This window comes from Chiloscyllium plagiosum, unplaced genomic scaffold, assembly GCF_037043375.1.
Source record: "Chiloscyllium plagiosum isolate Xiang-an unplaced genomic scaffold, Cpla_swu_hap1 HiC_scaffold_24, whole genome shotgun sequence".
In the NCBI taxonomy this organism is placed as follows: Eukaryota; Metazoa; Chordata; class Chondrichthyes; order Orectolobiformes; family Hemiscylliidae; genus Chiloscyllium; species Chiloscyllium plagiosum.
The window spans coordinates 35,762,600-35,790,448 of NW_028270162.1; the positions used below are offsets into that span (position 1 = coordinate 35,762,600).

Here is a 27,849-nt window from a genome sequence, read left to right on the forward strand (position 1 = left end):
GTGTGTGCTGGATTTTACTGTCAATTCAGATTTCTGTTGTATTTCTGCGTCTGTTACGGTTTTCTTCCTCAGACAATGGGCAGATTGCGGAAAAGGCACAATTGGAAAGCAAGACTTCAGGTTCAGAGCGTGGAACCCTCTTCAGAACAGTCCTGCAGTGGCCTTAAAGTTGAGATTGAACTGGAAGGTGTGCATGAAAATAAATGTTTTACTCAACTCTATCCTTCATCTGAAAGTCTTCAATAGGATATGTGGCCCACGTAAAATAAAATGGGGTGACAGCATGCTGCCACAAAAAAAAACAACACTTTAATTGGCGTGAACTTGTTTAATTTGTTCCCTAACGCGTTAGACACATCTAGATGAGTATTTATAGTTAAAGTCTGAACCCTGTGGCAAACTGTTGTATTTCAATATTTGCATCAGTAATATCGATTGACTCCAGCACCTTTTCTTTGACGAGCCTCATGCAGCCCAGTCTCGCTCTGCTAAAAGTACCAGTCTCATCTGAGGTAGAAACTTATGATGCAAACGGAGCCTGTTTGGCTTGTTTCTGTGCTTTGCCGAGATAGAGTGATCCCGATCTCGCCTTTTTGATTTTTGTCTGTATTCATGCAAGTCGCAGCACTGGAAATGTACATCTAAGTGTTTTTTTAAACACAATGAGGGTATCTGCCTTTACCAACCTTGGAGAAAGGGAGGACTGCCAACCTTTCCAACAGTGAGTTTCGGGTCTCTACCACACTCTGGGTGGGAAGTGAAATCTCGAATTCATCTCTAGTTTTTCTGGCAATTACTTATGTTCTCTAGCTGTTGGCCTCTGCAATGAAAAATAGGACCTTCCTATCCACTTTATCATAAAACTACAATATAAAGGAGTAGAGTTCGGCCATTTAGCCCATCGAATCTACTCTGTCATTTGACTATGGCTGACATGTTTCTGAACCCCGTTCTCCTGCCTCCTCTCTGTAACCCTAGATCCTCTTATGAACAAGAACCCATCCACCACTATCTTAAAGACACTCAAAGATTTGGCCTTCACGGTCCCCTCCATAATATTTTGTATCTTAATTAAATCATCCCTCAGTATTCTTTAAATATGAGGATATAATTGGGAGCAATTACCACACCATTGTGTGTGTATGTTCTGAATGTCATGAACAAGAAAGAAGAAAAATGTGGATGCCAATATATTCTTTGTAGCTGTTGACAAGAGCTTTAGTAGCGAATGATTATTTCATCAATACTAGAAAGATCAGCTGGAAAATCACGTGAGATTCTTTTCAAATAATACAATGTTTCCATACATTTTGATATCTGAATTACAAAGATATGTGCTGTAATAGTTTTATTTTGCATTTTGGTTGTTCTCTGCATCTCTTCCTGTTGTGCTGTTGAACATACAAAATCATTTATGCTACTGCAGATGGAGTTACACTCAAAGGTGTTGATGAAAGTAACGCTCTAGTTTTACCTGCAAAGAGAGCAAAAAGAAAGCCGGTGATCGAAGATGTTAGAAAATCAAAGCAACCTTTGAGCAAGAAACAGAGGAAACAACTGGAGAAAATTCTAGAACAGAAGGAGAAGAAAACACAGGTGAACTATAAAATGCATGTTTTAAAAACTAATGTTTTAAAACTAGACAAAGTCTGTTTAAACAAGATGTTTCAACACTGATGGAGTGCTTATCTTTATAATTTTGCACGATATTCTTTCTATACTTAATGCAAAAACAGCATTAAACAAATCTCTTACTCATAGTAACAGAGCTGGTCAAGGCATACACAGTTGCAAAAAAAGCAAGGAGGTTTTATCTGTTTGGCTTAACAAAATGTGTATATTTTGAGTGGCTATTTAATTTTCTTTTCCTATTTTCCATCACAGAGAAAAGAGATTCTGAATAAGTTGGCAGAATGCCAGGTCTCAGAATCTGAGATGAAGCTTTTCTATACCACCTCAAAAATGGGCATCGGAAAGCGCATGTACCAACCTAAGCTGTATGTTATTTTCTTATTTTTCATTAAGACTAAACCCTATTTGTTTAGTCAGGGTTGGACGGTTTGAATGTGCACTTAATGCTTCATATTTATTTTACTATCATAGTTGGGTATGCTGATGAAAAGTAAAATACCAATGCATCTCTTTCAGCCTTATAGTTTAAATTATACTCATAAAAGATGAAAAAGAGCAATGTCTTACATTATAGCCTCAAACATGACAAAAATCTTTCCAAAAAAACATCTCTTTTACATAGAATCTTTTCCATGTTGTTTTAGATGTTAACTGCAATATACTAATATCAAGACCAAAACTTAGTGATTTCATAACTCCAGTCTCACACAATTCTCAATCCCATTGCTTTTGGTACACAATCTGTACTTTGGCACTATTGAAGATCAGCTGAATGTTGTAATTGTAATTGAAGCATTTTTATTTTAAAGACTAAAGTGGAAAGAAAAGAAATCCAAGCATGATCACATGATGTGGGAGGTGGGTGTGGGCTTCAATTTTACTGAAGGAAAAATTTTACTGAAGGACCTGTTTTGGCCATCAAAAAAAATGCAGCATGTAATAGATACTGTATAATCTGTCCCATGCTAAATAACTTGGTGCCAGATTACCAGTTTTACACTTTACTTGTGGGAAGTGTATTAATTTCTATACTATGTTCTCATTTTGGTTTGATATAATGGTTTGCTACTACTTTTATGTTTTAGATCTGGAAAGGAGGCTAACAGTCAGTGCAGAATCAGTAGTGTTAGCGGGGCCAATAAGAAAAGACACAGAAGAAGCTCTGAGATTGTGGAGCCAGTGCCGGAATCTGAGACAAGCCCCTCTTCAGACAGTTCAGATGAGGAAGAACAAGTGAATGATGCAGAGAAGATGAAAAATGACAGCACGCAGTCAAGTGAAGAGCGAGATGTCAACGCTGATGAACAAATTCAAAACTCCTTGAGCAGTACAGAGACGACAGCTGAGAAGCCACCAGCATCAGTATTGATTAATAAGAAAACCAGTCTAAATGTGACGCAGCAGCCTTTCTCAGAACCTGCTATTTTCATTCCAGTGGACAGAACCCCAAAGATTCAGGTAGTCAATTGTGGTGAATTGCAAAATATGTTTTTACATTTCAAATTTAAATTCAAACATTATTTAAGTAAGGAATTAATATTGACTGAAATCCATATTCTTAAAAGGCAATTCTTTTGGTATTGTAATTTCTTGATGACCAATACCATTGTAGGTGTTGAAAGTCCTGTTGTGATGCTATCTTGTGTATTTACATATTGTGTCTTGGCTGTTTTATACATTCCATTGTGACTAAACTATTATGGGAGCAGGAGTAATTCAAATTTTTTTATAGGGCAGTTTTTTTTTTCTTTTTAGTTTTCCTGTTTATTACGACAATGAGCAGATAATATGTCTATTGTACAAATGGTAATTTGAAAGGCATAAAGATCAGATTTTTAAAAATGCTACCTGTCTTTGTACTAGTGTTATGTATTTAAACAATAATTTCTAAACTTGACAGTGCTGTGAGTATAAAATAGAACTGTTTGACAAAGGGGAATATAACTTCAGTATTAATTTGTGTCACATGTAATTGGTTCAGAATCATGGAAGTGTTATGGTGTGGCGTGTCCCACTGACTCTCCAAATGAGCTCCATGAATTAGTAGCATTTTCCTGCATTTTTTCCATATCCTTGCACATTATTTCTATTTAAGTAAGCATCTCATGCCTTCTTGAATGCCTCAGTTGAACTTGTCTCCACCACATGTCTATGCAGTGTATTCCAGTTCCAAAACATGTATCTCACACATCAATTTATTATTTTTGCAAGTCACTTTAAATCTATGCCCTCGCTCGTTTTATGAGTGGGTATAGTTTCTCACTATCTACTCTGTTGAGGACACTTGTGATTTTGCAAGCTTCTGTCAGATCTCTAGGCCTTCTCCTCCCCAAAGAGAAGAGTTCCAGCCTCTCCAATCCATACTCGACTGAATTAAGTCACAGGTTTGGAGCTTATAGCAGCCAGTGAAATTCAGCTTGATATAAGCTGCCTGAATTGGGTCATCAATGGAGAAGGGTCCAATAAGAAAAGTCAATCATTAAAAGTATTTTAGTAGACTCGTACTGTTTATGGTAACCTACTTGTATTTTTATTAACAATTTATAAATTAACGATCTTTAAAGGAGGCATTTTCTCTTCTTCCAGGAAGCTCGTCTGCAGTTACCAATTCTAGCGGAAGAACAAGTTGTCATGGAGGCCATTAAACATAACCCTGTGGTAGTTGTTTGTGGTGAGACAGGGAGTGGTAAAACTACGCAGGTGCCCCAGTTTCTCTACGAAGCTGGATATGCAAGGTACAGTGCACTTAAGTTTATAAAAAGTGTAATGTCACTGAATTGCAGATCACCACCAAATTGTGACCGCAGAATGAGGCCATTTATCCCATCCTGCCTGCACCAGCTCTCTGAATGAGCAATAACTTGGTGCCATCTCCCTCTTTCTTTCCATAACCCTGTACATTTTTGCTTTTCAGATAATAGTCTGATTCCCTTTTGAATGCTTCAGTTGAATCTGCCTCCACCATACCCTCTCAGGCAGTGCATTCCAGAACTTGACCTGTCCCTGCATCAAAACATATTTCCTCATGTTGATTTGCTTCTTCTATCAATTACTTTAAATCAGTGCCCTCTCATTCTTGATCCTGTCATGATTTTAGCATGTTCTCCCTATCTGTTCTGTCAAAACCGCTCATAGTTTTGAATATCTCTATTAAATCTTCTCATGGCCTTCTTTTCTCCAAGGAAAATAGTCTTAACATCTCCAGAGCTCTGTCTTCATAATTGAAGTCATAGAGGTGTACAGCACAAAAACAGATTCTTCAGTCTAACTCATCTATGCCAATCAGATATCCTAAACTAATTCTGTCCCATTTGCTAGCACTTGGCCCATATCCCTCTAAATCCTTTCTATTCATATACCCATCCACATGTCTTTTAAATGATGTAATTGTACCATCCTCCTCTGACAGCTCATTCCATACACGCACCACCCTTTGCGTGAAGAATTGCCTCTTAGGTCCCTTTTAAATTTTTCCCCCTCTCACCCTAAATCTATGCCCTCTAGTTCTGGACTCCCCCACCCCAGGGAAAAGACTTAGTGTATTTACCCTATCCATGCCCCTCATGATTTTATAAACCTCTATGAAGTCTTACTAAAATTCTCAGCTGTTGTATTAGGATTTGAATTTATGTTTCTGCATCATTAGTCCATGTATTTCAATTTACTGGTCTAATAACATAACGGTTATAGTACTGTATCCCACTATATGACAGCATTCAACATAAAGTCAAGAATGTGGTGCTGGAAAAGCACAACAGGTCAGGCAGCATCCGAGGAGCAGGAGAATCATTGTTTCAGGCATAAGCCTGATGAAGGGCTTATGCCCAAAAAGTCGATTCTCCTGCTCTTTGGATGCTGCCTGACCTGCTGTGTTTTTCCAGCACTACACTCTCGACTCTGATCTCCACATCTGCAATCCTCAATTTCTACTAGCATTCAACGTGGAGTTTACTGCAAAATGCTGATAAAATTCCATTTCCCATTCTTGGATCAGCTGTATCAGTATTCTCCCAAACAAAAGGAGATATAAAATATTGCAAGTGAAGAAATTCTTCCTAGCATAATTTACCATCATATGACAGTGACAAGACAGACCGCATATTTTGTTCAGCTTGTCAGTGGGTACCAATAAAACAATTCTCTTCCCTGTGTCCATTTCTGGTTTTATTATAGTCTAGGCCATTTAGGATGTTTTGACATCTTTCATATAATGTCTGTTTTTATTATTTTCCATGATGATTATTTTAAAATTCTGAGGTTTGTTGTTGAGTTTTAAGCAACCTATCCTCACCCCCTCCTTTAGAAGATGTGATCCTATTTCACATTACAAATTTTGAACAGTTGCTGGTTCACGGTTCTCATTAATTATTACTAAGAAAAACATCTGATCTGAGAAAGTGTCCACTGCAGATGTTAAGCCATAAACATTTTTCTGGTCATTGTCTACAGTGGTAATGGAATCATTGGGATCACAGAGCCCAGGCGGGTAGCAGCTATAAGTATGTCCCAGCGGGTTGCAACAGAAATGAATCTTTCACACAGGTAACAATGTTTCTTAATGTGAACTTAAAAAAAACCTCGGGATTGGGAAGGGAGGAGGTCAACAAAAACAGTAATGTTCAAGATTTTACCTTATTGGATCATATGTGCATATGAAGGAGTTTCTGGCAGAAATAAAAGTTAAATTTATCTTTGCATTAATATGGAGATATTTCAAGTTGCTAATGCAAATAGATCTTGCTGTACTGATTTGGGGTTCATCTGTCATTGAAGTGACATTACCAAAAGAATTGCAAGCCTTCAGGTCCACAGATTTCAACTAAACAAGTCAGTATATGGAAGTAAATATATATAATAGTATTTCTTATCAAATGGTACCTTTTAGTAATTATATTCCCTAGCAATCATATGCTTGACTGTTAGATACACACCACAATTGCCAATTGCTAAGTTATGTGCGGGTGTAGTGTCTGTATAATTAGCCTAATTTTTGTTTCCATTTTCTCCTTATTGGTTGTATCTTTATCTGGTGTGCAATACTTAGTTTTTATTGTGAAGGTCATATAACGACAGCTGATATTGTTGAAGACTGTAGCTATGCTGTATATTTAACTTACTGCATTTGTAGGGTGGTTTCCTATCAAATACGATATGAAGGAAATACAACTGAAGACACAAAAATAAAGTTTATGACAGATGGAGTGCTTCTAAAAGAAGTACAGAGGGTGAGTTGAATTTCCTTGTTGAATATTTGTTGAGTAGGAAAAGCAATTAATTGATGAGGATGGATTACAGGGTGAGAACTATTTTGCATAATTTTTTGTAATTACTACAAAAGCTTTAATACAACTGAATACTGAACCCTGAATACATCAAAATGTCGGAGTATGTAATCCTAATTGTCTATACGCAACTATCTTGACTATGCAAAACTACTGGTTCACTTAAGGGTCTAACTGCAGGCTGTCTGTTGATGCATTGGCTGGATGGTATGAAGCTGCTTATCTTCACATTGTTGTGATATGAAGGAAATGGTGGATCTCTCATGACCATCTGTTTGCAGATTTTCAATATTTGACCAAAGTTAGCAGAGTATAGTTGTACTCCGTAATGCCAAATTAAGAGCCATTGAGAACTGTATTTAAAAGGCGAGCTTGAGATACAGAGCTGAACTCTATTAATGTGATACTTCAGCAATGTGATGTGCCACATTCCTAAGGTTGTGCTACAAGCTATGGACATACAAATATGTAAACATCGAAGGGAACTTGCAGAAGGAGAGGAGAAAGCTACACATGAAAATTGCCAAGACTTTGGTGATGTGTTGTTGGCCGGATGATTTTCAGTCTCACCATATTATGTTTTTGATGATAAAATGGTAAAGGTGTACATAACATAAAGTCTTTGTCACTTGTATATACAGTAGTCAAAACTAGGCTTTTGTTATTTATCAGTTTTGTTGACCTTCCTGTAATCATGTTGACCACAATTAACCAGAAATTGGTTTGTGAAAAAATGTTACTTATTCTTCCAGGATTTTTTACTCTCCAAATACAAAGTGATTATTATAGATGAAGCTCATGAGCGGAGTGTCTATACAGATATACTGATTGGCCTGCTATCTCGTATTGTCCCTTTGCGAGAGAAGGTAAATAGGGTTTCTGTCGTATATGAGTCTTTTATTTAGATTTGTCTAAATGCAAAACTTCTGAAATGCAGAGCTGAATTTTTAATGTAAAATGCTTCATGTCTCACCTTTAATATATGCAGCCATAAATAAGAGAGAGAAGAATCTACTGATGCTGAAAAATAATAGATAATAGATGTAATACTTGGATACACAATTACAGGAAAGTACTCTGCATATTCTGATATTATTTCCATTTATTTCCAGCAATCGTGTTGCACCTTTGTGGGCTTCACAATTGGTTGAAATATTCAAAGGGCGGGTTATTGAAGAAATTTTATTAAATATAATTGACAGGTACATTCCCTGTAATTCTGATTTTGATATTGACCTTACCAACACACTATTAGAGCCATATTGACATTACTAAGTGGATACTTTATGCTCATTATCTTTTAACCCACACTTATACCCACAAAGTATTTTGCTTGTTCCAACAGAAAGGGCAACCGATGAAACTGATTATAATGTCTGCCACTCTACGTGTGGAGGATTTCATAGCAAACAACAGACTGTTTCCAACTCCACCTCCTGTTGTTCAGGTAATTTTATCAAGTGTAGCAGAAATATTCACATAGGATTTATCAATTGAAGTCTGTTGTAGTTAGCTCAGTTAGCTGGACAGCTGATTTGCGATCCATAGGAACGTGAGCAGTGCAGTTTCAATTCCTATAAGGGTTGAGGTTTCCAAGAAGGTTCCGCTTCTCAATCTAGCCTAAGGCATGATGACTCTCAGGTTAATCCACCACCATCTCTCTCTAATGAGAGATCAGCTCTCCGGTCATTTGGGACCATAGTGATTTTACTTGTAAGAAAACATTGAAATGTCTACTGTCAAATCTTTCTGGTGCACTTGAGTTTACTTTCAGCAATTTAAAGTGAGTGCAACCCAGTTGTTCCTTTGATAATTTTTTTAAGGTGGATGCCAGACAATTTCCTGTCATTGTTCACTTTAATAAGCGAACTCCACTTGATGACTACGCAGGAGAGACTTTTAGGAAAGTCAGCAAAATCCATCGAATGTTACCTCCAGGTAAGCAAATTACTCTACTTATCTTTCCTTTCACAAGTTGCTGCTTTCCATTATAATTTAATTCCTTTTTGTTTGAATTCTTTTTTATTTAAGGATAGCTAGAATTTTCCAGCTTTTGGGCAATTCTTGTCAATGTGATGAATGAGAGCATAAGTTTGTCATTTAGAACACTTCTAGGATTTTCCCCAAAAATTAGATTAGAATGTCAGGCAAGACTTGAATATTTCCAGTTAGGATTAAGTTTTTAATTACTTTTTTTTCTCAAATTGCATATTGTTACTGAAGCATTTAGACTCCTTCTTCTGGAGTTTAATTTTGATTTGTAATTACTTGTCTCCAAATAGGAGGTATTTTAGTGTTTCTGACTGGACAGGCAGAAGTACATTCTATGTGCAGAAGATTGCGAAGAGCCTTTCCTTATAGACCCAACAGCAATATACAAGGTAAATGTTTTACACCACAGTACTCAAACATCTGTTTTTAAACACCATTGCATTTTTCTTTGTCAAATATTGGTTTGAGGTTGACTGATTATGTGTTGAAGACCATTCTGAAATGAGTCTTGTTCATAACTATGTATTTGCTATGTGTCAACTTTTATTAGCTATTGGGCAACATGCTCTGGGTTGCATAAAAATAAATTTTGCATAGCTATGAATGGTGTTAACAGGTAAAACAAATCAGCCTTTATTATGTAATACTGTCATATAATCTTTCACTTCTCAACCTTTATTTTCTGATCTTTCCATGGCGTTTTTTTTCCAGATTTCTATAATTTTCTCCAGCCCTGCAACGTTCCGAGATTCATATAATTCTGACCTGTTGAGCAACTTTAATTGTTACACATTGGTGACCATACTTTCAGTTACTTAGCTCACAAATTCCAAATTCTCTTTCCTTGTCCTTTACCTTGCTCCTTAAAACCAATCTCTTCGATACACTATTTGGCGATCTGCCCTATGTGTAATTTTGCTGTGTGATTTTTCAGTGAAGGCTGTTAAGATGTTTTATTATATTGAAGATGTTGTGTGAATTTGGATTGTTGTCTAATGTTGATGCCCTGTTGAAACATATAAGAGCTTAAGTTTCCTAACCAGAAAAGAAGTTGCTGAAAACTTTTTGTTTCTGTCGATTTCCAGAGACTTGCTGTGGATGAGAATGATTTCTTGCTACTCATGACTAAATCCTAAAGGTGGTTGTCAAGGATGTGTTCACAATTTTGCTACAAATAAATTTAGGAAATATTCCACGGAGTGTTAAATTGATGGTTAAAAATATTTGTCAGAAATGTTCATGGTATATCATTTTGGGCCATTAATATTGAATTGTGGTGCTGTCTTGAAATAGGAAGCATCTGTTGACTATTTCAGTAGGTTTTCCCAAGTTCTAGCCAGTAGGTTTGACTGACAGCAGTGCTTCCCAAAATTATTCCCATTGTGATCCAAATTTCAGTACTTAAAATTGGTGCGGCCCTAGAGAGAGTCATTGGGAATGGGGAATTTGTCCACGATTATTTTGAAGATTTTGCTGTGACCTCAGCTAAGAACCACATGCGTGAATGTAATGGTGATACCAATACTGTCCGGTTACAGTCTCTGCCTAGTCACCTGCCTTGGAGCTTGCAGTCCCAAATGATTGCCCAAATAGGTGTCACAACTCACAGCCTGTGAACCCCATCAGATCTGAATTTGCAAAGATCCCAAACATGGTTTCCTAAGAAGGGGCTCTCTTTGTCAGACCTCTTGAGAGTCGCACTGAGTATTTAAGCATATTTAGATGTTAAGTGCTTATTGTTGATTGGGCTCAATTCTAAAATTATGATGTGTAAATTTAAATAAAAATTAATGATCACATTGCTGGAATTTGGGCAATTAAGGCAGTTATTAACAAAGCATGAGTGTTCCTCAGTCATACAAAGTTGGAAGGTTTGTATGAGAATGACTACATCTAAACAATGGAGGCTCAGTACGTTTCACGTTGTTGTTTATTTTCATTCAAACTCTAGAAGTTGATGCTGCCTCATATGATTCAGTTGAAGCAACCAGGAAATTTAAAAAGGCCAAACCTAAACCTGTAAGTGTTATGATATTTTATTCTGTACTTTAATTTGAGTATTATGATAGTATTATAAAGCCAGTATATCCTTTTGCTTAATATTCTAATACAAAGACAACAGAGCATGAATCATTGAACCCATGTCTATCTTGTTGAATTAACTTAAAAGCCAGCATGAAGATGCTGTGGAATTTCCCTCATCCATTTCATCCATTTAATTAACCTGGTGGATTCAACAGTACCTGAAATTGAGAAACAATTTATGACTTTAGGCACCAGTTTATAGTTACCTGATTGCTGTAACTGCCTTCTAAAGAAACAGTGTCTGAACTGTCTCCAGCAGCACTTGTTTTAATTGCTTCAACAAGGGCCTGTTTGTGGAGAAACCTGCAGGAGAGTGATCCTTGAAAAGCAGCACAAGTACCTAATTTATCTTGCACTTTAAGCATTGCTTTTTTAAAAAAATCTCTCATTATGTACAAAATGAGTAAGTAGTATAGATAAAAACTACAGTGTCTGGACTTCCTGGACTTGACACCACAAGCTTTTTTAAAAATGTTAATTGTGAGAGGTGGGTGTCATTGGCAGAGCCAGGTAAAAGTGAGCCACTTTCTTGAACTGATGCAGCCCATATGATAAAGATACTCCCAAAGTGCTGTTCATTAAGGGACGCAGGACTTGGATGCAGTAGTGAAGTCAGGATAATGTGTAACTTGGAGGGGAATTTTCAAGTGTTGGTATTCAGACATGCCTGCTTACCTGGTCTTTCTAGGGAGTAAAGGTTTTTTTAACCGAAAAGACAAATCAAGTTTCTGTTGCGCTGCCTCCAAACGTCAGTTTGGTTATTGTTTTAAGTTAATGGAAGTCCTTTTAAGTTTAAGAAGCAGTTTTATCCCTATAATTGGCTATCTAAAGCCATGTCCTCCAGTTACTCTGACAATATTGAGGTGATTAGCAGTTATGTGTTCTTTATTACTGTGACTATAACACTGTATCAACTTTTGGTTTTATTTCTTTTACACAGAATTTGCCAAAAATTAACCTTGATAATTACTCTGCAATGCCAGCGGATGAGGGAGATGAAGATCGAGAAGCTGGGATTGATGATGAAGATGAAATTGCCTCTGATCTAGATCTGGATTTGGGTGACGGTGATGATTGTGAAGAAGGTACATAATATTACAATTGTCACTTCTGTCAGCTCCCTAAAAATCAAGTAGTGGAGAATATCAGTGTTTTGTAGGCTGAAAAGTTAGACTAATCCAAATTTGAATCAAATGGCCATGTTTATATTTTAGCGAATGCACTGGCAGATTGCATGGGTATGTTTTTTGAAGTGATATTAGGGATTTGCACACAACTTTTCCTGGTATGTGGTTTTTATAAAATCAATCTTTGTATCTATTTTCTCTATACACAGTTGAGAAATCAGATCCTTCTCTTCCACTGTATGTTCTTCCACTCTTTTCATTGTTGGCGGCAGAGAAACAAGTGAAGGTGAGCATTTGCTTCCCTGACTAAAGTTTAAATGCTGAAATGTGAAGTATTGGAAAAAGCAGATAAATGCTCACACTTTGCAGCTATGTTGACAGCATATTTAAATGGGAACGATAATATTAATCCCTTATGATATTAAACATGAACGTTCTGAGAAATTTAGTATCTATATTGGAACTTCAATTAACATGCAGAATGTTGATTGCTTTCCCTGATTTCATACACTCCTCGCTGAATTACAAAATTATGTAGTATTTCGACTTCAGTGTTTTTAGTTCGGTTCTCTTATGTGGAAAAAGTAAATGTATGTTTGTAAATGCACACATTGATGAGATGTAATTTAACAACTTGGGGAACAGTAAATGTTGCCCTAGCCAGCAATGCCCATGTCCCATGAACAATGTTTTAAAAAAAAATCAGTCTTTTGGCCTGGTTCATCATTTACTGAGATCAAACTGATCTGATTGTGGCCATTGCTCTACTTTCCTTGACTTCCTGGTAGATTGAAAACTGTTCAGTTCAATTGAATATATTCAGTGAACCAGCCTACACTCCTGTCTTTGGAGCATTGGATTATGCTACATTCCTTCACTGACTAACATTGAGCGCTGTGTTATTTTGTACAGATTCTGACAGGGAATGGTTGGTTCATTTGTAACTTGAGTATGTGTGGTTTTGCTGCACTTTGTGAAAACTGACAGCAAATGCACTAACTGTTGATGACTATTTTTGTTTCTTTTTTTTTCCCAGTCAATAGTATATTGTGGAGGTTGCTGTAGGTTTCAGCAAAAACTTTTGAAATAAACAATACTGAAGATTTCAGACTAGCAGAGTGATTTTCTAAGTCGGGTACTTTCTCAAAGAATTGAAACACATCCTCGGGAATCCCTCGTCTTTTCTGTAAAAGTGTCAGTTAACTGAAGAAAATCATAATTTAAAATGTTTGAAATTAATATGGCAACCGGAATTAAGTGGTACAAAGTCAACAAACAAAGAATTTGCAAAACAATGTACCCCTGGGTGGAGAAAAATTTTAACAACAAAGAGAATATCTGTCCCAAGAACCTGTTATGAGCTTCCTGATGATCACTAACCATAAGTTAAAAAGATATAAATGAATATATTTGTGCAAAATACATTTTTATTTACTCCAAATTAGAAGGAAATTAGAAATCAGTATCATGAAATTCTAAATTCTGTTACTTAGGTATTTCGTCCACCTCCAAATGGCACACGGTTGTGTGTGGTAGCAACCAATGTAGCTGAAACGTCTCTTACTATCCCAAATATTAAATACGTGGTGGACTGTGGAAAAGTGAAGAAACGTTTTTATGATAAAGTGACTGGAGTCTCATCATTCAAAATCACCTGGATCGCTCAGGCTTCAGCAAATCAAAGAGCAGGTCGTGCTGGTCGTACAGAACCAGGTCACTGTTACAGGTCAGTTCTGGAATTTAATATTAAATAGTAACCATTTTTAAAACTAGACCAACTCAACAGGCCAAAATTCTGTTGGAAATGTGTTGCTGGAAAAGCGCAGCAGGTCAGACAGCATCCAGGGAACAGGAGAATCGACGTTTCGGGCATAAGCCCTTCCTCTGTTGTTTTGTGAAACAGTTGATTTTGAGTCCAAATCTGGAATCCTGCACTCAGTGAATTCTTAATGTTTCTGGACTGATAGAAGGTGAGTTGAGAGAGAACGCCTCCCACCTGCATTGTCAGGATGAAAAGTTGTTAAGCTGATCTCAACTGTAGCATCTATATAGTTCCTAGTGGGACTGCATTGGTCTTAGGAGCTGGCCGTTAGAGAATGCTGTGGAAATTTGGCCAAGCCTACAAAAGGGAGAAAATCATATTTCTTTTAATTGTAGAAAAAAAGGTTAATTAGATTTGATTCGATCAATGTTTTCTTTACAATATAAATGTTAAAAGTTTGATTTGACAATCATAGTCAGTGGAGGATGTTGTAAGTTTTACACAGGATGTTTAGTGATAATGCTATGGTACATTCCTCACAAGATGTGCATGTTGTCTTAAGTGTACAGCAGAATAGTTCAATCTTAGTCCGGACTTTGTAAAAGTCTTTTAAATCCCAACTGAGGATGGTCATTTATTTCTTCCAAAGCAATGAGCTTTGTCCATAATAACTGATTTAAAGAGTAATTCATGCATTCGATTCTCTCTAACGGAACCACATCACAGGGTGTGTGACCCTGAGAGTGCAAAGAAAAGCCCTAGTTTTAAAACAAGCGTGGCTCTTGCTGGAAATTTAGGAGCATGTCATCATCCCAGAGGATTTACTTACATGTTTGTGTGTTGATGAGCAAGTTATATACTGTGAATGTAATACTGTAAAAGCTGTAATGTCAATCCTTCAACTATGTTATATCTTATTTCTAACGTATTTTTAGACACTAAGTAATGCTACTACTTTTCTTTTTATTCCTGTTTGCATCCAAGATTTGTACCTAAGTACTTGTACCTAAGGTGGCACCTTTAGAGACAGCCAATGTAAAAACATTTCATTATGTTCCAGTATTTCTGTACTGGAGTATATGTGACAATAAAGGATATTCTCTATTCTATTCTGTTCTAATATTTACATCTAACTAGCTGCCTTTTAAAAACAAATTCATGTCCTAAGAATGTAAAATTATTGAATATTGTATTTGCTATTGAATTTCATGTCAATCCTGTAATATTTGGACATGTGAAGTATGGTAATTAAATGCCATAAATGTTTGGGTGCAGGCTTTACTCTTCGGCTGTTTTTGCTGACTTTGAAAAATTCTCTGCAGCTGAGATCACAAGGCGGCCTGTAGATGATCTTGTTCTGCAGATGAAAGACTTGAACATTGAAAAGGTATGAATACAAGAAGTTAATTTTGTGTTAGAATATTTTCTGTGTTTGACTGCAATATGATCTTGTTATTGAGTTTTAATTCAGACTGAAGCCCTTCCTGGTGAAAACCAAATAATTCAGGAAGTAAAGATTTATCAAACCTGTAATGTTCATTGATTCTTTTTGGATAGGTGATCAATTTCCCATTCCCAACATCTCCATCAAGAGAGTCATTGATAGCTGCTGAGAAATTACTTATTTCTCTTGGAGCTTTGGAGGAGCCACCGAAACATGGACGGTAAGGACAGGATTAATCTGCTTCCATTCACATTGTCACTGAGAGTTGCTGACTAAAAGAATCACTTTATAGATTGCCTTAAGCCTTGTCCAATTTCACCAGGAACTTGTGCTAAAATTATTGTCTGCCTTTCAGGTTTAAAGAATTGGAACAGGCAAAATTGACCTGTCCTATCACCCCGTTGGGTAGAGCTATGGCTTCATTTCCAGTGGCACCTCGATATGCGAAAATGCTTGCTTTAAGCAAGCAGCATGACTGTATGCCATATGCCATCATCATAGTTTCAGCCATGACTGTAAGAGAGCTATTTGAGCAGATTGATAGGTAAAGTTTTCATTCATATTTGAGTAGAAACATACTCGCATGTCCAGTGGTTATCTGTATGCAGCAGGACATTGTTCTGAGATGCACTGTCCCTGCAGTCACAGCTCTAAATTTGCAATTGCTCCTTAAAGTGACTGCAATGTATTTCAAAGTGCACTGCCTAATTCTTTGAACAAACATAAATGAAACTAAAAATTTATTGTTGGTTATTGAAGTAAATGGTAAATAGAAAATGTATAATTAGACTTAAAATGTGTGAAGAATATTACTTAGATAAGGTTCCAGCGTTTATTGCTTTTCATAGAACCACAGTTCATTTTTAACTTAAAAAGAATCCCTGTAATTTTAAGGTGGCGTATTAAAGCTTTCTTCCTCTTTTCACTTGCTATCTGAAAAAGAAAATCAGATAACATATTGTGTAATGTTTCTGCTTTTTATGTAGTGTGGCAAATCATTTTTTAAAAACAACTTTGTCGAACATTTTTGACTTGTTTGCAGACCAGCTGTAAATGATGAGGAGACAGAAAAACTGAGAAGGAAAAAGGCCAGAATCTCTCAGATGCAATGGATCTGGGCAGGCCAAGGCCCATCTCTCAAACTTGGAGACATTATGGTCATGCTTGGTAATAAAAATTATTTAAATAGCAGGCAACTACATCACTGACTTGCAGTATGGTAGATTATCAAACAGTTTGACAATTTCAATTCTGTCCGATGTGATATTTATGCTCAACCTTCCTTTTTTTATTTGAGAAGGCAGTCAATAGAAAATTACCAAAGAACAGAGCCAACTACCAAAGGAATCTTGAAAAGGATATCTGCAGACAATAGAGTGCTTGTTCTAGTTCAGAGAAGTGCACAGGCTCACGTTCTGGAATTCTATCCCAAAACCCCTTGCGTTTTCACTCTTCTATTTTCCTTAAGACCTGCAATAAAACTTTATTTTGTCATCTGCCCTAATGCTGCTTGTTTGTTTTGTTTGACATTAAATATATTACATTAATAGTAAGCCAGCTTAAACTTTCTGTCCAAGTTCATGTATGTAAATCAGCAATTACAACTTTTATTTATTATAATCTCACTGTAGTGAGACCTTCCAGTATGCTTCATATGAGCAATATAAAGTTAAGTATAGCACTAATCTCCATAGTGATATTCGGTCACATGACTAAAAGCTGGTCAGCGAGGTAGGTTTTAAAAAACGCCTTAAGGGAGGAATATAAAATTGAGAGGCAGAGAATAGGAATTCCAGAGCTTAGGGCCTGGATGAGTGAAAGCACAGGAAATAGAAAATGAGACAGTGGTATGTTGGATAAGAAGTCATAATACCAAGGTAATGAAGAGCTAATCCAGCCACTTTCAGAAAGGAGGTGTCTGTGGTGAAATTGGGATAATGTTATTTGGATTAATGTTTAGCACAACTGTTTTCAAGTAGGGCTTAGGATGAGAGGAATTAAAACTGTGCAAAATGGATTCAGTTCACAACAAATTCTGAATAGTTTTAAACACAAGAAATGATTAGTGATTGAGTTTAAAAGTTTAAAGATAAATATTGTACATAAAATAGCAAAGTGATGGTACTAGTGTTACAACACAATCTTAAAAATGACGAAAGCTTGATCATCTGTTACTGTCTGAGTAATTACCCTGATTTCTACACAATGTTGTCTTTTCCAGGTGCTGTTGGTGCTAGTGAGTATGTAGGATGTACCCCTGAATTCTGTAGAGCAAATGGACTTCGACATAAAGCAATGGTTGAAATCAGACGTTTGCGAAGCCAGCTGACTAACGTTGGTACGAATCAATGAGGATAAATGGACCAACCTATATTATGGACTATTAAAGAATGTTTCAAAATATAATATAGAATAGAATTGGGGATAGTTTTGCAATGTAGCTTGGTCATTTGTTTGGTAGTAATAGCATAGTAATAAAGTATTAAAGTTTGAACTTTACTTTTACGTAAATACAAGACCTTTACTATATCACTGAATGTATAATAGAATTGATGTTGTTTCTTTGCTGAAGGAACAAAAAGCCATTGCTTGATTTAACAAAGGCTTACATTATATAAAATGTATGGTCTAATAACAGCAAAATTGTTTATACTGCTAAGCGATACATTTTATCAAAGGTTTTCATCTTACACTTATCAGGATTTTTGCAAGAATATACATTCAAGACAACATTTCTACTACAGGAGTGGAGTGTGTAGATTGGTTAGCAAGTGAGCTTTGATTGGAAGAGGCATTGCCATGGACAGTGCAACAATTAATGCAGATTGACAGTTAGCTTCCAAGCATTGTTTAAATTTTAAAACAGGTAGATTGATAGGTCAAGGCATTATCCCAAGGAATGAATCAGTAAATGGTTGTCATCCGATTTGATTCAGTTGAAACGGGTAGAGTGCATATCTGTGTTCTCTCTGTCCATAAGAAGGAGGGGCCCGTGTGTTCAGAAACTTAGTACCCAACATTAGACTGAGTATTATCTGAGAGTTTTGCAAGCATGATCTTTGTTGGTACAGTCAGTACCTTGTTTGTTGCGGACAATCAAAAGGTATTGTTGTTTAATAAAGTCCACCAGTTTATATACCTGGCACCACACAGGCACTGAAATTCATATACCAGATCACCCATTTGTGTGATAGACCGAACATCTTTTTGGCTTGGCTTGACTTATTTACTACCAAATGACTATTTGCAAATGTAATTGCTATTGGAAAATCTCTGAGAGTAATTTTGTTAGTTGTTTCCTGAATAATTGTTCCCTTTTTCTGCTCTTCTACAGTGAATGCTATCTTCCCTGGACCCGGCTTGTTTATTGATCCCAAGATGAAACCACCAACAGAAACTCAGATCATGTACTTAAGACAGATTGTAATGTCTGGTTTTGGGGATCATATTGCCAGAAAAATCCAATCAGAAGAGATGCTGGATGAAAAATGGAGAAATGCATATAAGGTGAAGTGAATGTAAATTGGATATTTAGATGTGATATTTGAGTAGGAAGGCTTTCCAATCGATACTCTTGAATGTAAATGAATGATTGGGCATCAAGGATTAACAGCAGATCAGCACTCTCCAAGTTTTTCGAGTGTCACATCTTTGAATTACGTGGCGATGTCATTGAATGAGAAATTTTTAAAAAAACTCTTTAAACTGAATCATTTGGAAGGTTTTGCTTTACTGTCCAATGAAGTTAGTTTTTGGATTAGGTTGCAAAATTGCTTCAGCAAACATTTTCATGTTTTTTATTTAGTTGTCGTAATGGAAAATATTATTTTCAAAATTATCATGCTTCTAAAAGAAAATGGAACTGGGACCTTAAATATCTTCAACATTTTGTTTTAAGAAGTCAACTTTCTTGCTGTCATGTAGATTTTAAAGTGTGTTTTCCTTTCATGCGATTTTGTTCAGTGTCAGAAATAACTTCTTGTAATCATATAAACATTTATATACCCTGGTAACATTGGTTGCATCACTGATTCTGGGGTGTACCTTCAAAGAAGCAGATTTCCCAGCTGCTGGATGCAGCACGACACAACTGAGAAATTAGAAAGCATTCTGCCAATAAGACTTTTTTTTTAAAGAGTTTGGCATGTCTGGAGCAAATCTTGAAATTTCAAGCTACGTCTCATTGGCTTTATAATTGAGATGTTCAGGAATGGACTGATGTCCTCTGCATTTGGTTTCAATGGATTTGTCCAGCAGCAAGTCAGACCCTGTTCATAGGTATTAATATGCACTGTGTACCTTTTAAAATATGACCTCCTTTCTCCCAGTTTCTCAGTCTTCTTTGCATGATAATGCCACCTTCTACAGGGGGACCTCAGAAATGTCTTTAACCAAGGATTCCCAGCTACTGTGGTTGACAGGGCCTTTAGCCATGATCTAGATTAGAGTGGTGCTGGAAAAGCACAGCAGGGCATGCAGCTTCCGAGGAGCAGGAAAATCGACGTTTCGGGCAAAAGCCCTTCATCAGGAATAGAGGCAGGGTGCCTGCAGAGTGGAGAGATAAATGAGAGTGGGGTGGGGGTGAGGACAAAGTAGCATAGAGTACAATAGGTGAATGGGGGTGGGGATGGAGGTGATAGGTCAGAGAGGAGGGTGGAGTGGATAGGTGGAAAGGAAGATAGGCAGGTAGGACAGGGCATGGGGACGGTGCTGAGCTGGAAGATTGGAGCTGGGATGAGGTGGGGGAAGGGGAAATGAGGAAACTGGTGAAATCCACATTGATGCCATGGGGTCGAAGTGTTCCGAGGCTGCATTTCTTCCCTCCCCTCTTCCTTCCCACAATAATGATAAGGCCCCTGCCCCATCCTCACTTTCTACTCTGTAACATCTGCGTCCAAATGATCATAAGATGCCATTGCTGCCATCTCCACTAATGGGATGCCACCACCACACACATTTTCCCTCCCCTCCCCTGTCAGCATTTCAGACACTGTTACCTTTGGGACACCCTGGTTCACTCTTCCTCCTCCACTTTCAGCATCTCCTGACACTCCCATGGCACCTTCCCCTGCAATCGCAGAAGGTGTAACATTTGCCCATCTACCTCCTTCTGCTTTGCTCTCCAAGGTTTGAACGTTCACGCTCTCTCTCTCTTCCTCTCTCTGTCTTCCTCTCTCTCCCTTTCGCGCTCTGTCTTTCTCTTCCTCTCTCTGTCTCTCCATCTCTGTCTTTATTTCATTCACTTTCTCTCTCTCTCTCTCTCTCTCTCTCTCTCTCTCTCTCTCTCTCTCTCTCTCTCTCTTTCCCCTCCTCCCTCTCTCTCTTTCACCCCCCCCCCTCAGTTTCATCTCTGCCTACCTGCTCACTCCTTTTTCTCCCACCAACTGTCTTCAGCTTATATATCAACATTTTCCTATTTGCTATCAGTTCTGAAGAAGGTTCACTGGACTCGAAGCATTAACTTTGCTTTCTTTCCACAGATGCTGCCACACCTGCTGTGTCTCTCCAACAATGTCTGTTTCTGTTTCAGATTTCCAGCATCTGCAATTCTTTGTTTTACCATTGACTGTTGTGTTTCACAGACCCCACTCATAGATGAGCCAGTGTTTATCCATCCAAATTCGGTACTATTCAAACATCTTCCTGAGTTTGTGGTTTACCAAGAAATAGTGGAGACTTCCAAGATGTATATGAACGGTAGGAAGGAACCAACTCTTTCCAAATTATAACTACTGTAGTTTTCATAATTGACAGCACAAAGCTTTTTTTTAAATTAATAAATGTAAGGCACTGCCAATAATGTTCCGCTATATAGTTTATAGCCCATCACTGCAGAATTTGCCACTTTGCAAATAGGAAATTAAATTATAAATGAGCTACATCTTTAATAACATAGAAGCTACTCATTTTTAACGGCTGATAGCTCTGTAAAACTTGTGTGACTTTTGTAATAACGTTCTTAAACAAATATATATTTCACTTGACCGAAGATAGCATCATTTACCTGCACCATTTATTACCATGTGAGGCAGGCTGATTCAACTCTTAACTATAAACATTCCCAACCAACTGTAACAAATACTGGCTTAAAATACATAGTATGGCTCTGTTAGGGAATCTTTCATCTTGCCAGGCTAAGTGCTGTTTTATAAATTTGCTAGTTTTACATTTATGCCAGCCTCCCTTGCAATCATGCCTCTCCCAATTACTATGTTTTATGTCTGTGTTGCATCTGTAATCAGTAATGAAAGTATTAGACAATATTTGCAATGAACAGCATACCATGTTACCTGAGAAAATTACTTCTGGTGACAGAGTAAGGCTGAATGGTTCCAGGAATTTTTTGAATGAGGATATGTTTGATTGGCTGAATTAAATTGTCAAGTGTTTTGCATTTTAAGCCTTTCAGACTCATGACAGCAACTTTGTTATGAGCATTATATTCAATACAGGCCATACCTTTCTACTGTCACTTAAGGCAAATTAAAAATTGTAAAATCAAATCTTATTACCAGGACTGACTGTGATTGAAGCCGAGTGGATCCCTGTCCTCCTTCCCCAGTACAGTCACTTCGGAAAACCTCTGGATACACCACCTCCACGTTACTGCCCTGAGACTGGATGGGTTAAATGTCACCAAAAAAGCACTTTCTGTAAGTTTGCATTATGTAATTTAGATTTGTTTTTTAACATTATTAGCTAATTTTTCTCTATATTAATGGGTGGATTTTGTCCCTGTGGGTAAGCAGTGACACATAAAAACTGCAGAATGTGTGGGGGAGGAGTTTAACTTTATGCGAGTGCAGCATGAACATTCTCTGACTTTTTTTGTTTGTGTAGATTTGGTAAGTATTTTATATTGATCACTCTTTGTTTCCCTCTGATGATAGTCAGAGTTGGCTGGCAGCTTCCTGCTGTAGAAGTGGATTATCCAGAAGGGTTGGACCGATACAAATATTTTGCTAAGTTTTTGTTGGAAGGAGCGGTGAGTATTTCTTGTTCTAAAGAAGCAGATACTTGCTGTTTGGTTTGATACTCTGCCTAAAGATTGTCATTTTATTATTACAACCTTTTCACTAAAATTATTAATGGGATGAATTTAAGAGTGGGCAAATACATAAATTGCAGCTTCTTTGAGGATGGTGTTTTACTTTTGCTTTTTTTATTTTTCCCCTCCTGGTTCTCTTTAGAGATGTTGACTACTTACTGAGATACATTTTCATCAATGACAATTGGCACCTGCTCTTTTGAGTAATTATCCTTCATATGTGGGCCAAGATAGTGAGTTGTAGTTGTGTTATTCAGTTGCGTGAAGTATCACACTTATCTGTGTCTTTAATAAACACTCACACTCGATTTGTTTTATCCCCACTATCACTAAAGGGTGATGTAGCTAAGAGCCGTAGAGTCAACACAAGAAGGCTAGGACCACCTTGTTTGTATTGCTGAGGTACTTAAAATTTGAGCACTGCATGCTTAAATTGCAGCAGTACAATATATTGGTTCTTAAATAATTCACTCGTTTTGTTGCAATGGTGGTGCTTTCAGCCAGTGAAGTTTAAAAGATTATTTCTAAAGTATTCAATAAAGATGTTAATGTGAACGAAGTTGTATCCCTATCAAAACTCAGAAATTCTAATAATGAATTGTTACAAAAAGCATCATCATGGACATTTTTACTGTATTTGAATCAAATAGATCTTGATTTCACAGTTCCAGTACATATGTGGTTATGTGCCAGTGCCAGTCTAAAGCAGTATGAAGGGTGCAAATATGCAGTGCTATTAAATGGAAAGGGAACTTCATACACCTCCATCAGTTCTAGTTTCATTTATGTGACTCTTCTAAAATGCTGTTCGTAGATTGGGACTTCCCCATGTAAGAAACATTCTGGGTGAGCTTTCCTTTGGTCATACCTAAACTTAGAGTGGTACTAGGGCAAACACTTCAGAAAAGGTACCCAACTGATTTATATGTGGTCAGAGAGTTTTACTTGGGGTTTGGAGGGGCATGGGATTGAGAGGGAGAAAAATAAAGTATTGTCATGTGACTCTCAGGGCTCTTGAAGTTTGTTTTAGTTTTGGTTGCAAGGTGAATGGACAGTTACTAATTTCTTGATCTGTAGATTGAGATGCAAGTGAACTTAGTTAAAAGTTAACAATGTAACTTTCCTTTGGCGATAATTGTTCATTTATTTTTCTATCCTCCACTGAAGGTCATTAAAAAACTTGGTCCGTATGCCAGTTGTCTACTTTCCAGTCCGTCAACAATGTTGAAAACATGGGCCAAGTAAGTTTCCACACTGGACCAGATTTGAAATCGGTGTCAAGGATAATGGCATAAGTCCTCAGTCAAGTCAAGGGATGTGGCCTTCAGTCAGGGGCTTCAAGCACAATAAGTCAAGGGCAGTCTCTGATATCAGTTCAGACACTGACACAGTCAGTTGGCCACTTGGAGCGATCAGGGTCCTGTCCTCATAGGGTGGTGAGGGGCTGAATATCTGATAGCCCACCACCTGTCTTGGCTCGGGGGGATGTTGGGGGGGGGGGTTGCCAAGGTCTCCCAAAAGAGCAGTTGTGCATCGACCATCCAGGGTTCACGAGGTTGGAGTGGATAAGAGTGAATTAGGGAAGATATTGCGTGTGACAGTGAGAGGGGCCGAGCATGAGTCTTGGTATGTGCAGTAGTAGGGCAAGCGAATGGGAGCAAGCAGTGACTTTCTTCCTTTCCTGCTGAGACTGCAGTGACCGGGGTTGGGGGGGTGGGGGGAGAGTGGCAACCTCAGACAATGCTGGGAGGGTCTGATGCATTGGACTTCTCTGCTGGCCTTATGGAAGAGGACCAAGTACCTGTCCACAGAGCACGGTGCCAATTGTCCCTTCTCTACCATGTTGGGGTAAATTTGAAGGATCTGTGGGCAACTCTAGTCGGCATGAACAGTTGGACCGAAGCATCTGTAATCGTACTATACAACTCTATGACAGTACTTGTTTGAGTTCACAACAGTCTTTTGAAGCTGGTGAGACAGGCAGTAGGATATCGGGATTTTCCTGGAGTGACAAGTTCTTTGGGCTGCAGTGAGTGACAGAATTGATCTAGTGTCGGACATTAGCGTGAGACAGATAGTTCATGAGGCAAGTTTAGAACGATATTGTAAGAAAACTCCCTTGATTCCTCAGAGAGAAACCCTTTTTAAACCTCAGGAAAATTAATACCTTAGCAGATCTGTTAAGACCATTTCAACATTTGCTAACTATTGCTTTTCAGCCCTGGTTTTAGCATGTCACTCCTTGCTCAATCATTGTTTGTTTCTAGTCTTTAAGTAACAACAGTTAAAGTAGATTAAAAGCATATTTCTTAGCCTATATAAATGTTATGAGGCAACACTATTTAGATATTAATTGTTTGCAGTTATTTGTTGATCAGTAATCGCAAATCTGCTGTTTTACAGGCTTCAGCCTAGGACAGATGCGTTGTTGGGAGCTCTAGTTTCTGAAAATGTAGACAATCATGATGCATTACTTGCTGCCTGGAAGAAAAATAGCAAATGTGAGTATGTTGTTGTATTGGTGTCTTATGCTGAGAAACCAGCTTTTACAACTCAAAAGCTTCTTTGTGAAAGTAGAAATGCTGCAGTAAAATTACATGATGCCAATTGTGCCTTTCACTTTCAGCTTTTGTCATGAGCTAAAGCTTTTTAATTTGTTTGACTATACAAGACTTAGTTTTCTTTCATATTTGTGCACTTTTTAAGAATCCTCAGTGTAGTTCGAAAATCTTGAAGCAGTTGTTTCCTGAAAATTCCAGATTCCATCATTTTATTTTTGCAAACTATTTTTAAAATATATATAGAGGGGAGAAATTGGATACTTTACTGGATGAGCACATTGTTCTTTCACTAACGTATCTATTACACTTTCAGCAATTAACCAAGAAATAATTTGCATTTAAGTAATACTTCTCACAGTTTCAGAGCATTACAAAGTACTTAACAGCCGAAACAAGTATGAAGTCTGCTAGCTGTTGTAACATAGGAGCTAATCTGAAACTGTTAAGTTATTAATATGATTAAAAGAGAAGGAAAAGAAAGATGATATGAAAACTGAAAGACGCTTAAATCCTGAATGGGGATTCAGGCAAGGTTGGCCTTCTATGTATGCACACCTTGTTTAACGTGGAGTAATTAGAAGGGGTTGGAATTTTCAATTTTCTCCATCATTACTGATTCAAAATATGATATACCTAACAAATATCACTTAATTGAACATATATAATCCACTCTCAATTAGCTGATTTTGTTTGTCAAATTGAAGAAATAGATTTGGTTTCTTTATGTCCTTTAGGGAAGAAAATTACTAACCTCACCTCATCTGGCCTTCAGGTGATTCCAGACCCACAGCAATGGGGTTGACTCTTAACTGCCCTCCAGGCAATTAGGGATGGGCAGTAAGTGCTGTGCCCATAATCCTGTGAATGATTTTTTTTAATTGAAAAAATGCATTACTTGTACTGTTGAGGCTGAAACTTAAAAAGGTGAGGAAAGAGATTTTAAGTCTTGGGCTGTGGTTTCAGTCCAGACAAGAGAGATGCAAGCCAAGTCTGTGTTTTAAAACTGCTGTAGCAAATTGAAGTTGGCAGATCTGATCCAGTTCCTAGTAAGACTTGAGCACCATTTGATCTGTTGCTAACATTTAATAGTAGCCATGATGTGGAAATGATAGTTTTGGGTTGGGCTGAACAAAATCAGAAGTCACACAACACCAGGTTATAGTCCAACAGATTTATTTGAAATCACAAGCTTTCCCAGCACTGCTCCTTCATCAGATAAAGTGAAGGTAATGACTTCATCTGACAAAGGGGAGCACTCCAAAAGTCAAACATTTTAATACAAATGATCAATCTCCTTAAGAGATGGTACTGTTTTTTGGAAAATCAAACTGATGCATTACATTAAGGGGCAAATTGAGGAGCTAGCTTTAAATTCATAATTGTAAGATGCTGTAGTTTAAAAATAATGTTTCCATTTTGCTAAGACTCTTGGATAATTTTTTATTTCCATTTTGTGATGGTTAATCTTCTACTGTTGCTTTCATTTTCTTTGAAACAGACCTGTTATCAGCATATTGTCAATGGCTTCCTGAGGCAATGCATGCTGATGTTTCAAAGCACTGGCCTCCAACGCAAGTATAAAGTGTAAATGAATGGAAATTGGCTTTCACCAGCAACTGTGACCTCTGCAATACTAACCATCAGTGGAACCAATATTTGTGTGTATTTGATCAAGCAAATACAATGAGAGATTTTGTAGAAAGTATGAAGTAGAGCTCAAAAAAGGTATTGAGTGAACCTGTACTCTGCTCAAGCTAAAGACCGAGAAGGTGTATAAAGACAGGCAAGTACTGGAACTGCTCAGGTCTGGCAATATTTGTGGAGAGAGAAATGGAATTAACATTTCATCATAATAGTATAATATGGTACACTTGTTTGAGAAGAAAACCCATTTGGATTTTGGTTGTTTAACATTGGGAAAATCACTTTTACAGCTGACCCTTGTATCCAAACAACTCGCAATGGTGACATCAAAGACTTTCATTCAATTTCTTGAATTCTCTTTATTGAACCATTTTTCTGTGCTGTAAAATTCTGTGAAATTTGAGAAATGAATGCTTCTTGTAGCATTTTTTAAATTGAACTTGGACTGTAAATTTACTGTAGCAGTAAATTCATTTGTGTACAGTGCAAAAACCTTGTAAAGTGAGACCTGTGGTCTTTACAGAAATTGGGGTTGGGTAATTCTCAAATGCACTAAGGGGAGAAAAATACATGAAACTATTTAAAAGTATATAAATCAAGATGTTTGTATTGCCTAATTCATTCTTTTATGTGATTGGAGTTGTAAAAACTGATTAAACTTTAGTAGCTTTCAAGTGAAAGATGTAATTCAAAATTGTCTTTTGTGTCTCTCACTCATTTCGGAGTGTTCACTCTGAACTCAAATTGATCATCAGTCAATATTTAACAGTCTGATGCAAATTGTTTGCCTAAAGATTAACATGAAGATCCTAATCCTTGTAAGCTTGCTTCCTGTAGAAAGAGGTGGATTCTTGTAGGCAACAAAATTTAGTACATTTTGGCAGGATTGTTTGATCGTTTGCTTATTTTAGATTTTCCCGCTATTGAGCTATGCTGTAACTTGCTCCAGTTGGGTTCAAATAAAACATGCCAAATGAGATAGGAGATTTATTAGATATGTTTTTGAATAATTTGTTGGCAAAGAGTCAGGGGTCAGCAGACAAGCATGTATCCTCATGCTGACCTCAAAGAAAATTGCCCACAAATCTCTAATGTTTATCCCCTTGTTCAGCGGTAGAGTCATAGAGATGTACAGCACAGAAACAGACCTTCAGACCAACTCATCCACGCCAACCAGATATCCTAAATTAATCTAGTCCCATTTGCCAGCATTTGGCCCATATCCTTCTAAACCTTTCCTATTCATGTACCCGTCCAGATGCCTTTTAAATG

At 37.3% G+C, this 27,849-nt stretch overlaps 1 protein-coding gene across 1 annotated transcript; it reads left to right on the top strand.

The window, feature by feature from the left end:
- On the top strand, positions 1–27,420 carry dhx37 (DEAH (Asp-Glu-Ala-His) box polypeptide 37). Its single transcript, XM_043715810.2, has 27 exons — positions 1–187; positions 1,427–1,596; positions 1,885–1,997; positions 2,718–3,090; positions 4,219–4,367; positions 6,082–6,174; positions 6,761–6,857; positions 7,667–7,780; positions 8,260–8,361; positions 8,738–8,852; positions 9,197–9,295; positions 10,858–10,925; positions 11,932–12,076; positions 12,328–12,404; positions 13,612–13,844; positions 15,156–15,267; positions 15,438–15,544; positions 15,680–15,868; positions 16,367–16,491; positions 17,546–17,662; positions 18,659–18,831; positions 20,907–21,021; positions 21,840–21,977; positions 22,215–22,309; positions 23,540–23,613; positions 24,776–24,873; positions 26,432–27,420. The coding sequence occupies exons 1-27, from the start codon at positions 76–78 to the stop codon at positions 26,512–26,514; spliced, it is 3,486 nt and encodes a 1,161-aa protein (XP_043571745.2). The 5' UTR covers positions 1–75; the 3' UTR covers positions 26,515–27,420.
- Positions 27,421–27,849: the final 429 nt, after the last annotated feature.